A 14,134-nucleotide genomic window follows, 5' to 3' on the forward strand; every position below is an offset into this window, starting at 1 on the left:
TGGGCACAGGAAGGGGCCCTCCTGTGAAATATTATATCAAGAATTGTAATTACATATCCCTGTTAAACAGGGGCAGAAAAATTGGGCCTTAGGCACTGGTGCCATCACACTGCAACCTCTGCCATATACTCTAGTTTTATTGCAGGAATTAGCCCTGCTGCAAAGCATTGCATCAAAAATTGTAATTAAACGCCCCTGTTAAACAAACAGGGGCAGAAAAATTGGGCCTTAGGCACTGGTGCTGGTGCCACCACACTCCAACCTCTGCCATATACTCTAGTTTTATTTCAGGAATTAGCCCTGCTGCAAAGCATTGCATCAAAAATTGTAATTAAACGCCCCTGTTAAACAAACAGGGGCAGAAAAATTGGGCTGCTGGCATCACCCAGAACCAAAAATGTTCTTCCAACATATCAGCGGAGGAGGAAGAGGATAGACAATCAACATAACAGGACAGTCACTCAGCATCAGCATAGGCAGTCTTGAAGGGATGTGGTATTTCAAAAAAAATTATTCGGTTACATCAGCTTCAGGTGCTTGGTAGCTGTGGGTGATCCAAGACTGATTCATCTTGATGAAGGTCAGTCGATCAACTGATTCGGTGGACAGGCGCACCCTGTGATCGGTAACAAAGCCACCAGCAGCACTGAAGGTGCGTTCCGAAAGAACGCTGGATGCAGGACAGGCCAGTAGCTCAATTGCATACTGTGTAAGCTCTGGCCAGTGATCCATCCTCAAGACCCAGTAAGCCAGAGGATGTTCAGTGGGAAAGGTGTCCAAGTCTGACCTTGCCCCTAGGTATTCCTGCACCATGTAAATTAGACGCTGGCGATGGGTGCTGGAACCAATCATACCTTGGGGCTGCGGACTAAAAAATTGTCTGAAAGCATCAGTCAGACGGCCTCCTTCTCCACCGCTCCTTCTGACTGATGCCTCAGCAACACGTTGTCCAGGACCAGGAGTTTGTGACCTCCCAGTCTCTGGGAACGCGTTGCACAGAGCTTTCTGCAAGGCCTCCTGGAGATGTCTCATCCTCTGCTCCCTCTGCGATGGCAAGATAAGGTCGGCAACCTTACCCTTGTACCGTGGATCAAGGAGAGTGGCCAGCCAGTAATGGTCCCTCTCCTTGATCCGAAGAATACGAGGATCCTTCCGCAGGCTTTGCAGGATCAGGGAGGCCATGCAGCGTAGGTTAGCTGAGGCATTCGGTCCGGAGTCCTCTGGGTCACTAAGGATAACATGATCCGCAGCTACCTCCTCCCAGCCACGTACAAGTCCACGTGTTTCTTGGGACTGTAAATCATCCCTATAAGACTGCTGATGCTGATGCTGAGTGCCAGCCTCCACCTCCATGCTGACACAATCATCCTCCTCCTCCTCTTCCTCCTCCTCACCCTCTTCCAGCAGGAACACTGTCTGGATAAAGGGGGCCTTGAGAGGCAAGGAAGTCCTCCTCTTCCTGCCTCTGTTCTGCCTCAAGTGCCCTGTCCATTATTCCACGCAGCGTATGCTCCAAGAGGTGGACCAGAGGTACAGTGTCACTGATGCATGCACTGTCACTGCTCACCATCCTTGTGGCCTCCTCAAACGGTGACAGGACAGTGCATGCATCCCTGATCATGCCCCACTGGCGTGGTGAGAAAAAAACCAAGCTCCCCTGACCCTGTCCTGGTGCCGTAGTCGCACAGGTACTCATTGATGGCCCTCTGCTGCATGTGCAGCCGCTGCAGCATGGCCAATGTTGAGTTCCATCTGGTGGGCATGTCACATATAAGGCGGTTCTTGGGCAGGTTCAACTACTTTTGGAGCTCAGCCAGCCGAGCACAGGCATTAAATGATCGGCGGAAATGCACACAGACTTTCCTGGCCTGCTTCAGGACATCATGTAAGCCGGGGTACCTGCCCAAGAACCGCTGCACCACCAGGTTAAGGACGTGAGCTACACAGGGCACATGGGTCAGTTGTCCCTGTTGGAGGGCGGAGAGGAGGTTGGTGCCATTGTCGCAAACCACCATTCCTGGCTTAAGCTGGCGTGGCGTCAACCACCTCTCGGCCTGCCCCTGCAGAGCTGACAAAACATCCGCCCCAGTGTGGCTCCTGTCCCCCAAACAAACCAGCGCAAGCACGGCATCGTTTTGCCTGCGTACTTGCGTAGCCCCTGGAACGCCTACGGAGCACCGCTGGTTCTGAGGACAGAGCACTGGAAGAGGCCATGGAGGAAGAAGAAGAGGAGGGGGTGGAGGAGAGAGGTGTGTCACAACCAATAGTAGCATTTTGGAGGCGGGGTGGCGGAACAACCTCCAACACTACTGCACCTTGTCCTGCATCCTTCCCAGCAGCCAGAAGAGTGACCCAATGGGCCGTAAAAGACAGGTAACGTCCCTGTCCATGCCTGCTGGACCATGAGTCAGCGGTAATATGCACCTTACCGCTGACCGCCCTGTCCAACGAGGCAAGGACATTGCCTTCCACATGCCGGTAGAGAGCCGGAATCGCCTTCCGTGAGAAAAAGTGGCGTTTGGGGACCTGCCACTGAGGAACCGCACATTGTACAAACTCACGGAAGGGGGCCGAGTCTACCAACTGAAAAGGCAGCAGTTGAAGTGCTAGCAATTTAGCCAAGCTAGCATTCAACTGCTGGGCATGTGGATGGCTGGGAGTAAACTTCTTCCGCCGGTCAAGCAGCTGGGGCAGGGACATTTGCCTGCTATAATCGGATGTGGATGTACCACTAGCAGAGTTCCCGGAAGCACTTGGCTGTGACACACCTAATTCTACACCTTCATTCCTCTCAGAGCAGGTTTCAGAGAGGACTGAAGGTCTAGTGGGGTTGGAGATGCCAGCTGATGAGGAGCAAGGAGAGGTCCGCTTTGTTCTTTGGTGTGGGTCTTTGAGGTACGCTTGCCAACGAGCTGCATGGCAGGTCAACATATGTCTGGTCAAGCATGTGGTGCCCAAGCGGCTGATGTTTTGGCCACGTGAGATACGCTTGAGACATATGTTGCAAATAGCAGCGGTGCGATCTGATGCACTCGTCTCAAAAAAGGCCCACACCAAAGAACTTTTAGAATAACGCGCAGAGGAAGCGCTCTGCGCAGGCGGAGCTCTGCGGTGTGATTCAGTTGGTGTGCTGCCCCTAAGCTGACCCCCGGAGGGCATCCTGCCTCGTTGGACATGTGCCTCCTCCTCCTCCTCCTCCTCCTCCTCCTCCTCCTCCTCCTCCTCCCTCCTTCCAGGCACCCACGTGGAGTCAGTGCCCTCATCATCCCCTCCCTCTTCATCGCTGTAGCAAACCTGGCAGTATGCTGCAGCTTGTGGAACATGACTGCCAGATTGCTGTCCTTCTTGAGCATCCCCTCTCTCTGCGCTCACGCTACTGCCTTCCTCTAGCTGAGTGTCATCATCAGAGCCCACCAAACACTGGGCATCCTCCTGGAGCATGTACCCAACACTGTGCTCAAAGAGTTCAGGAGACTCCTCAGGAGGACGTGGTGGGTCTAGGGAAGGAGTCACTGATGATGACATTGAGAGGAGGGAAGACGATGTGTTGGCAGCTGCTTTGCTACTACCCTGAGACTGGGTGAGAGAGGATGAGGAGGATGAAGAGGGCTTGGTCATCCACTCTACCAAGTCGTTGGCATGTTGCGGTTCAACATGTCCAGCTGCAGAAAAGGACAAGCATGTCCCATGGCCATGTGCTGATGACAATGCACCGCGTCCACGACCAGCACTGTTGTCTCTAGACACAGAGCCTGCTTGCCCTCTTTTATCGGCTCGCGCCTGTCTGCCTCTCCTTGCTGGCCTTCCAGACATGGTAATGGCCTGAAGGGAGTTGGGTAAAACAGTAGTTGGGTAGCTTATATTGTGCTGGAGGCACACAACACCCACTAACTCCTGCAGATGCCTTTTTTATAGAACAGCAGAGATAAAGGGGTATATACAGATGTATACTGTGCTGTGCTGGAAGCACACACAACTTCCAATAACTCCTGCAGATGACAATTGGGCCCAAATAGAGAACAGCTATGTAGGTGGATTATAGCGGTATGTACTGGGTACAGAGCACGCAGACAGCACGCACTCTCCTAACACTACTGACTGCAAGCTCTATTATTAAAGATAGATCACTAGCTATATAGGTGAGGTGAATATAGTGGTGTATACTGCGGTCAGGGCACAGACAATAACCACTACACAAGAGCAAGATAGGAAATCGGCCAAAAACGATTGGTGTGTAACTGTGTTGAAGGTACACAGAACACCCACTGCTTCAGATGCCAACACACTACACGAGGCCGCCTCAAAGGCGGCCTTATATAGTGTGGGGCGTGCACTACACAGCCTGAGCTATGATTGGCCACAGGCAGGACGCCCGTGGCCAATCATGGCTCTCCTCGCTGCTGGCGCTGCGATTGGCCAAGCATGCGGGGTCACAGTGCATGCTTGGCCAATCATAAGCCAGCAATGCACTGTGCCATCGCAGTGCATTGTGGGCCATACGAATTTTGCCGCGAACGGCCCAAACGTTCGGAATTCGCCAAACGCCCGAACGACCAATGTTCGAGTCGAACGTACGTTCGACTCGAACACGAAGCTCATCCCTACTAGAGGGTTTTTTTTTTTTTTTTTTTTTATTGGGAGAGCCCATGTGATCAGCACAGGGCCAATTGCGACTGTCCACACAGAGTCTTGCAGTCTCATAGGGCTGTCAGAAAACTCCTCCTACAAGCTTTAACCAGTGCTTGGCTGGACAAAGGTAGACTTCACAAGACTGCTATATGCTGCTGATGAGAAAATGTATTTAACGGTTCATATTTACTAAAATAATTGCATTTCCACGTTCTGTGTACTGTGGGAGTCCAGATATAATGAATGCAGGGCCCTGGGTTTAGTAACCCTTTAAATAAAACACTACAATAAAATATCCTGATTTTTTTATGGGCAACCAGAGTGAAGAGCAGTATATAGCATTTATGCCGTATCTCATAAATTTGAGATGATAGAAAAAAAATTGTGCCTTTTTTTTTTTTTTTTAATCAGTAGGTCTAACGTTCAAGGCTCCAAAATGTCTGTTGGCCTGTGATATTAAAACACAAGTATATAGAACATTTTTTTTTTTTCACCTTAAAATAAAATTTGCCAGTGTGCCAAAGTGAAACTTTAGGCTGGGTTTTAAAAATGGGTGGACAGGCAGGATTTTTAATGCAGAATAGACATGCTTTGTCTCTTTTGCATTAAAGTGTCTTACCTGTCTGTGCACCACCCCTGTACAGTAAGCTGAGCAAGCTCACTGCAGAAATTGGCCATTGCAGAATCTGGCAGAACTCCCGCGCGTGACATCCTCTCCATATGGCCAATGACAGTGGCTAGCTATCGGGACCCAAAAGCCGCCCGCCTGAAGATGTCATATCAGTGGCTGGCGGGGAGTTCCGGGGCTGGCGCATCACTGAATTCCAGGTGAGTATAGTTCTGCTTTAATACTGGGTAAATACATACTGAATTCACTGCCAGATATTGCAGTGACAACCGTGTCATACACAAGTAGTGAATGATGATCTGTTCCTTTCTTGCTCCCAGTGATCCTTTACAATAAAGAAGACCACGTTGCAAAACGAAAACTTCAGCCTCACAAACATGACATCATCACACTCCTGTCTGCCGGAGGACACTGGGTGACGAGAGAACACAACCTCCAGGTACCCAGATACTAGACCAAATGCTAATGGACTTGTGCTTACAATTTTGAGGTTGTATTAGGCTCGGATTAAAATAAGTGTCAAATTGGAGCTTTGAGAAAAAGGTCGCTGGTTCGATTCCTAACCACGACACCACCTGTCCGGAGTTTGCATGTTCTCCCTGTGCCCGCGTGGGTTTCCACCCACACTCCAAAGACATGCTGGTAGGTTAATTGGATCCTGTCTAAATTGGCTCTGGTATGTATGAATAAGAGTTAGGGACCTTAGATTGTAAGCTCCTTAATGGGGTAGGGGCTGTGAATGTACTATATATATATATATATATATATATATATATATATATATGTACTATATATATATATATATATATATATATATATATATATATATATATATATATATATATATATATATATATATATATATATATATATATATATATATATATATATAATATAGCACTGGCTAAATTGACAGCACTATATAAGTACCTGAAATAAAATAAATACATTTTAGCTTTATGCTGTAGCTTCTGCAGGATATCTTCTATAAATGACCTTCTTTCTTTCACCCATCCATACAAACATTAATAATCTATCCAATTACCCTGAAAGTGGCTGTAAACCCTTTTTGTTGATTTTTACCTATAGGTATGCCTAGAATAAGATTTTACCTATACGTAGTGGAAATCTCTCCTAAACGTGCGCCGCTTAGGAGATATTTCACTTGTAGTGCGCCAGTGTCGTCAGCGGCGTATGCTCTGTGAAGAAATGGACCACCGTGCCATTTCTTCCCCCAGCACGTGCCGTCACACGACTCCGGCCGGTCACAGAGCCAGAGTCCGTTGCCCCTGAAAGGAAGAGGGGCAAAGATGGACGCGGCCTTTACAGGGGATAGCAGGGGCTTCGTTTGTAGGTAAGTGTCATGTAATGGGCTAGTATGCGATGCATTTTCATTTGCAGGCCTTGCGGGGAGCAAAAGAGGAAGTAAAACCCATTGGGGTTTACTTCCTCTTGAAGTTTACTTTCAAATGTAAAAAATAAAATCCTTACAGTGCCTTGAAAAAGTATTCATACCCCCTTGAAATTTTCGCCGTTTTGTCATGTTGCAACTAAAAACTTAAATGTATATTATTGGGGTTTTATGTGATAGACCAACACAAAGTGGCACGTAATTGTGAAGTGGAAGGAAAATGATAAATGTTTTTTATTTATTTTTACGACTAAATATGTGAAAAGTGTAGTGTGCATTTGTATTCAGCCCCCCTGAGTCAATACTTTGTAGAACCTCCTTTTGGCTGCAATTAGAGCTGTAATGCCCCGTACACACGACCAGACTTTTCAACATCAAAAGTCTGACGGAATGATTCCGGCAGACTATTCGAACGTGTGTGGGCTGCAGCGGACTTTGACAGACTTTAGAAATGGAACATGTTTCAAATTTTTCCGACAGAACTCTGCCGGACCCAGAAATCCGCTCGTGTGTGTGCTAGTCTGACGGACTAAAACCGACTCTAGGGCAGCTATTGGCTACTGGCCATGAACTTCCTTATTCTAGTCATACGTCATCACGTATCCGTCGGACTTTGGTGTGATTGTGTGTGGCCAAGTCCGTTCATTCGGAAAGTCCGTCAGAACTCTGTCAGAACTCTGTCAGAACTCTGTCAGAACTCTGTCAGAACTCTGTCAGAACTCTGTCAGAACTCTGTCAGAACTCTGTCAGAACTCTGTCAGAACTCTGTCAGAACTCCGTCGAAAGTCTGCCGGACTTAAGTCCTGTCGTGTGTACGCGGCATAAGTCTTTTTGTGGATGTCTCTATCAGCTTTGCACATCTAGATTGGGACATTTTTGCCCATTCTTATTTGCAAAATAGCTCAAGCTCTCTCCGATTGGATGGAGAGCGTCTATGAACAGCAATTTTCAATTCTTGCCACAGATCTGATTAAAGTTCATTGCTCTCAGCTAAAAGTCTAGCTTTAATCTGGCCATAGATTTATAGTTTTTTTTTTTTTTTTTTTTCATTTGGAATGGAAAAACAAATTCCTCCATCCTTGCTATACAGTGCAGATCTATGAATCTCCCACTGAATCTATTGTATTCTAATAGCCAGCATCACCACCTATTAAAATACTCAAACCGCACGCAGCTGGCCCAAACATTTTTCCAGCAGGCTCCTTCAATAAAAGTTAAGTGAAAAATCGAACAAAACTGAACAAATTTGGCACAGTGTATGGCCACTTTCACTGAATCATGGACGGACTCCGAGCATCCCATTTTCAGCTAGACATTTGGCTCCGAGTGCCAGTGTCACATAGTCTGCACATTGGTAAAGCATTTTTCAGGACAAAGGTATATCTGCACTAGTCCCTTCAAATTACATGAACTATTTTTCTACATATACAGTATGTGTGTTCATGTATTCCATTGTTGTGTATATGTGTTTATTTATGGCAAAAAAGTCATTTAGTTTTTCAATGATCTGTGTATTGCAGCTGGACCCACCTGACAGTCACAACCTGTTCCTGAAGGGGGCGTCACTTTCCTTTCTCAATGATGAGATCTGGAACCTGTCCAATGCACAGCAAGGAAAATATCTGCATATCCTTTTCTGATATGGCTAGGATTGCTTTGCAGTAATTCACAGTAACCAATATTTGCTGGCCAGCTTCTTCCAGTTTTTAAAAGTTGGACTTTTTATGGCTGGTTATTAAAGTGGTTCTAAAGCCTAAACAAGTTTTACCATAATGCATTCCTTGTATTAAGGTAAAAAATGTCCCCCCCTTACACTTACCTGATCCCTCATTCGATCCAGCGCTGTGCTCATCTGCAGCTCTTCTCTCCCCTCACTTCCTGGTCTCACTGGCTTTGCTGAAGCAGAGGGAGCCATTGGCTCCCGCTGCTGTCAATCAAAGCCATTGACGAGGAAGCAGGGGGCGGGGCTGAGTCCTGCTGTCTGTGTCAATAGACGCAGACAGCGAGGCTCGGAAGCACACCTGCCCAAGTTCTCTCATAGAAAGCAGCTTTTATGGGGGCATTCACCAGAAGAAGAAGCCAGGAGCGCCAGCAGGGGACCCAAAAAGAGGAGGCTTGGGGCCGCTCTGTGCAGGTAAGTATAAATGTGTTCATTTAAAAAAAAAAAAATGTTTTACATTTACAATCATTTTAAGGCTGAACTCCAGGATACGCAAATATTGTCTAAATACATTTGTCATGTGTATTCTTCTTTGAATCTTGGTGCGCTTTGTGTATTTCTTCCAGATCTGTGCAGTAACTTACTGTAAGGCTAGAGTCACACTTCTGCAGGTGCGAGAATGCATGTAATCGCATGCTTTCCTGCACCCGCAGCAAAAATGCACCGATGTTAGCAGGCGCATAGAGGTGAGCGCCATGATTAAAAGAGAAGTATTGGATTTTTTTTTTTTTTTAACCCATCATACTTGCCTAGGTGGATGCTGCATCTGTCCCCTGGCGCCTCTGCACTGACAACCGAGCGATTGAACATTGCTGATGGCTCTGTTCTCACAGATCCCCGAGAAGAGAGCTGCTGCCTGTCATTCAGCAGCTCTCTTCTCTGCTCCTCCATGCTCATTGGAGCCCTGAGCTGTAAAGGGGAGCGGGGAACCGCCGTCTCATTCTCTTGCTGAGACAGGCATCAGTCTGGCAGATCCAGACTTTATTGTGATGACGTGGTGCCTGGACTAATTCCAGTGATGTCAGCAGAGAGCGGATTTCAAACCGCTCTCTGCTGAAAACAGGTCACAAAATGTGTTAGGGGCGTGGCTATTATCCTTATGACATATGGCTTTGTGTGCAGTGTCTAAGATATTTCCTATTCTCCTAAATCAGGTATGGAATCAGGACAGACTTCGATCCAGCCTGCATCCACAACCAGATCCAATGGGCTCTGAAAACCTGAGCAGAGACCCCAAAGCTTTTTTCAGGTTCACAGATGCCCAGGGGTGCCATTAATTCCATGCACTGGAAACTGCAGCGCATTTTCCTCTGTTGGGAACCACATAGCACTATGTGGTTTCCCTGCAGCTGTGATTTTGGAAAAGGTGTCAGGGCCTTTTCCCAGTGTTTTCCCATAGGTACAGCAACCCATACAAATGAAATTGATGTAGAGAAAAGAAATACAAATACTTTGGCAGGTAAAACATCCCATATTTTTATATCATGTGTGTATTGAGCTGTTTGCTTGGAGGTTAACTATAGTTAATACACCCTTAACTTCTTTCTCACATATCCTAAAAGATGTTGTGGACAAACTGTCATGTGGAGTATTCAGGTAAGCCATTAAAATATCCGCTTGCCGACCGCCTAACATACTAGTATGGCGGCAAAGCCACCTCCCTGTGCTGGATTGCGTACCTAGCATGTGATCCGTGTGCCCACCTGATCCGCATGCCCACCGATCTGCAGGTCGCTGACAATAATTGACCACCAGCGCCCTCTGATTGGCTCAGTGTTTCATGGAACAGAGCTCTATGATGGTAAACAATACAGAGCTCTGTTCACTGACAGGGGATCGTGCTGTTTGTTTCCCTGGAAAAAAAAAAGATCCTTCGTAAAAGCAGCACATATTGCGCACATTACGTTAGTTAGGCATGCATTTAACCCTTTGATAGCCCTAGATGTTAAACCCTTCCCAGCCAGTGTCATTAGTACAGTCGCAGTGCATATTATTAGCACTGATCACCGTAATATTGTCACTGGTTGTTTGTCAGGCTCCCGTTTTTTACACTATAGCATTTCCATTGTAAGTTTCTGATCACCGCCAGTATAGTATACAGTATACAGTATAGTATAAAAAAGTAAATAAATACAAATTCCAGTATATATCCCATGGTTTGTAGACGCTATAATAACCAATCAATACTTATTGGGATTTTCCTTTACCAAAGGTATATAGCAGAATACATTTTTGCCAAAATTTATGAAGAGATTCTTTTTTTTGTTTTTTTTTAGGATATGCTTTATAGCAGAAAGTAAACCCCCAAAAAATTGGTCCTTTTTAGTTTATCACAAAAGATAAAAAACCAAGTAGTGATCAAATACCACCAAAAGAAAGCTCTATTTGTGTGAAAAAAATTCCATAAATTTTGTTTGTGTACAGTGTTCCATAACCATGCAATTGTCTGTTAAAGAGCAGTGCAGAATAGCAAAAAATGGCCTAGTCACAAAGGAGGGTAAAATCTTCCCGAGATCAATTAATAACACACAAAAATACGTATGGCTAAGATGCAGTTATAGGCCTAGACATTTCATTATGGGCGGCTGCAATAGGGAGCAGCAGAGACATCCTCACTGAATGGAGGAAGGTTGCCATTCCTGTAACTGAACCTTGTGTCCGTGTGTTCCTCCTCTAGGCCTCAGTTGGATGAATTGATTCCATTGTATGAAGCTAAAGTGGTAATGGAGATGGTGCAGAAGAATGAAGTGAAGAAGCGGCAGGTTGTCCAGTTATAAGAGGCAGTAAAGATCATGCAATGGATGACTCCTGGCACAGATCAGCTTTATGTCTCCTGAATGGCCTTTCCAATCTCTGTAGAAGACTTCACAGATTGCACAACCTAGGAAATGGAACCCTAAACAGGTTGTTGAAGTTTGCATATGAAGCCTACACAATCTGAGATACAATCTACTATTGTCTGGTGTTTATCAAGTAATGTTGTGTTGGCCCTCACAGTTTTGGAAGACCGGAATGCCACTGTCTGAACCTTCATCTTAAAATACTGAGGACAGTTAATTCCAGTGACTCTTATGTGTGGGTGTTCTGTAGATAGTTGGACTTGTATTATAATTGCATTTCTTTGTAGGGGTAAATAAGGACACTGACCTTGGAAAGATCAGAGTTGAGCACTATGTGGTAAAGAAGCAGTATTGGGTTAATGTTTGCAAATCCAAGGTATTTCGGGAAGTAATGTAGAAGTAGGCAACTGTAATGGGTCAGCAGTTTTTGGCGGGAGGGTGCAAGCTTTCCTATAGATATGCAGCATATGTCAATAGCTAATGTGTATGGACCAATCACCAGTCAGGACTGAGCTACTACAGTATATAGAATGTGCAATCTTACAAAGAGATGTATATGTTTCCCTGGTATTTAAAGTGGACGTAAACCCATCCATAATACAGTTTCATTTCCGGCACATGCCGGTGTTTCATCAGATTAGGCAACCCGTCAGAATGTATAATGGAAGTGATGTTTCGTTGCCGCCATCTTGCATTCCTCCACAGTAAGGATACACTGAGAAGGGGACAAGCGGGCATCTTGTTACACCCACTGGAGTTTTTCATTTTTATTTTTAACAGTAAACTGAGGTTATATATTGAAATACACTACTTAGAACTTCGTCTGACTGTTTTGATTTAGAATTTTAAAAGCAGCGGCAAGCCTGCTGCTCTCACAGGTTTGCTAATCTGACAGAAGTTCACTGCTTTTATAATTGATCATCTAAACATTCATATGGAGTTCTAAGTAGTGTATTTCACTATATATGCTGAGTTTACTATTAAAAATAAGTGTAAAATGCAAGACTCCGGTGGGTGTAACAAGATGTCTGCTTGTATCCTTACTGTTGAGGAGTGCGGGGTGTAGCAACATGGCGACGACTAAACGTCACTTCCGTTACACATTCTGACGGGACGCCAAATCTGACGCGACAACGGAAATGTAACACTCCCATTGGTTGTGCTCTCAACCAAACTGTCAAACCACCCAATGGCTCGTATCATAACTGATCAAATCATCATCATGGCAGTTGTAGATTAAACAGAGGCAAAGATGGCAGCTTCCTTGGCTGAAAACGATAGGGGATTTACATACACTTTAACTTAAAACCGACTTTTCCTCAATAACTAAATACATTTCCTGTAATTTTGCTTCTCCCCCCCCCCCCCCCCAAAACAAGTACCCTATTTTTGGTCGTGCTCCCTCCCACAGCCTCATTTCTTCCAACAACCCCCTGTCCACCCAACTTCCCCCTGTTCATCTAACTACCTGCTTGTCCACCCCACTGCCTCCCTGTCCACCCCACTTCCCCCCCATCCACTACAGTACAAGTAGTCCACCCTACTGCCCCCCCCCTCCACCCAAATACTCCAATGTCCACCACAGTGCCCCCTGTCCACCCAACTACCTTCTTGTCTACCCCATTGCCTCCCTGTCCACCCAACTGCTCCCCTGTACACCCAACTTCCCCCTGTCCACCTAACTGCCTCCCTGTCCACCCAACTCCCCCCTGTCCACTATAGTGCCCTAGTCCATCTAACTACTCCCAAGTAACCCCCCTGTCTACCCAACTACCTCCTTTTCCACTCCACTTTTCCCAATCCAACCAAATACCCATCTACTCCCCCTGTCCACCCAACTACCTCCTTGTCCACCCCACTTCCCCCTCCCTGTCCACTCAATTACCACCCTCCCGTCCACCCCATCGCCCCCTTGTACACCCAATTACTTCCTTTTCCACTCCACTGCCCCCCCTATTCACTCAAATAGCCCCATCTACCCACCTCCCCTCCCAGTCCACCGTACCACCTCCTTGTCCACCCCACTACTGCTATATTGTGTGGAAGGGATTTTATAGGGCACAAAAATAGTAAAAATGTAATAAACTTTATTGGATGAAATATTTAAAGCACAAGCTGAAATGCTCCATCTCATGTAGTTCATAATAGTAACATCACCACACACATATTGTCCCTATACACATTCACATAATTAATAAATTCTATTGCGAACAAACAGGAGTGCTATATGCAATGTTAATGTATCGTATATTAAGTCCGACTGTCCAGCATATTTCAAGGTTCATACTCTTTCTCAGCGACATCAAGAGCACCTTGATATCAGAGACATAAAACCAATTAAACCAGAGGAGGCGCTTGCTGTACCAACTATACAGTGTTAGTACAGACCCCCTCTCCTCCCCTGCCAGAACACCGCTCACAGTCATTGTGTAGTTTAATGAGACCTACTGAGTAAGTTATTTGTTGCACCCTGCATTGGCAAGCATATGCGCTGCAGTATCATGGGGAGCAGCACACACTGCACCACATGTGGGTCCCCCTGGCTCTGGTAGGTGCAGCTATAGCTGTATTTTTGTATTGCTGAGGTTAGATCTGAGCGTTGGTGGGACTGCAGTGGGGAAAGATTAGAACCACTGTCTGGCTTTTTCTGCTATACAGGGCACATTGTTTGGAATGTGGCACCCTAAGTGCGGGAAGCAAATGCACATTTTGCACATGCAAAAAGGACAGTAAAAAAATGCACAGATCGTAATCTGACAAAATGCTCTGACCCCATTCACATCTAGCGGTTTTGAAACATGCAATTTATTTATTTTTTTTCCCACATTTTTCACAGGACGCTTATGGGGCAGCTTATTGATTTCACAACAAACGTGGCAAAGTAGCTCATGGAGTATGCCTGTGGC

General features: G+C 46.0%; 1 protein-coding gene across 2 annotated transcripts in view; it reads left to right on the plus strand.

The window, feature by feature from the left end:
• Window positions 1–13,443, plus strand: part of CRYZL1 (crystallin zeta like 1) — a 45,222-nt gene extending 31,779 nt beyond the window's left edge. For both annotated transcript variants that reach the window (XM_077479951.1, XM_077479952.1), the window contains 4 exons: window positions 5,578–5,696; window positions 8,189–8,293; window positions 9,938–9,984; window positions 11,066–13,443. In XM_077479951.1, coding sequence (XP_077336077.1) covers window positions 5,578–5,696; window positions 8,189–8,293; window positions 9,938–9,984; window positions 11,066–11,165 — 371 coding nt within the window. In that variant the 3' untranslated portion in view covers window positions 11,166–13,443. The remainder of the gene's footprint in view (window positions 1–5,577; window positions 5,697–8,188; window positions 8,294–9,937; window positions 9,985–11,065) is intronic.
• Window positions 13,444–14,134: the final 691 nt, after the last annotated feature.

This window comes from Lithobates pipiens, unplaced genomic scaffold (assembly GCF_037356315.1).
Source record: "Lithobates pipiens isolate NorthernLeopardFrog02 unplaced genomic scaffold, aLitPip1_a1.2 Scaffold_16, whole genome shotgun sequence".
In the NCBI taxonomy this organism is placed as follows: domain Eukaryota; kingdom Metazoa; phylum Chordata; class Amphibia; order Anura; family Ranidae; genus Lithobates; species Lithobates pipiens.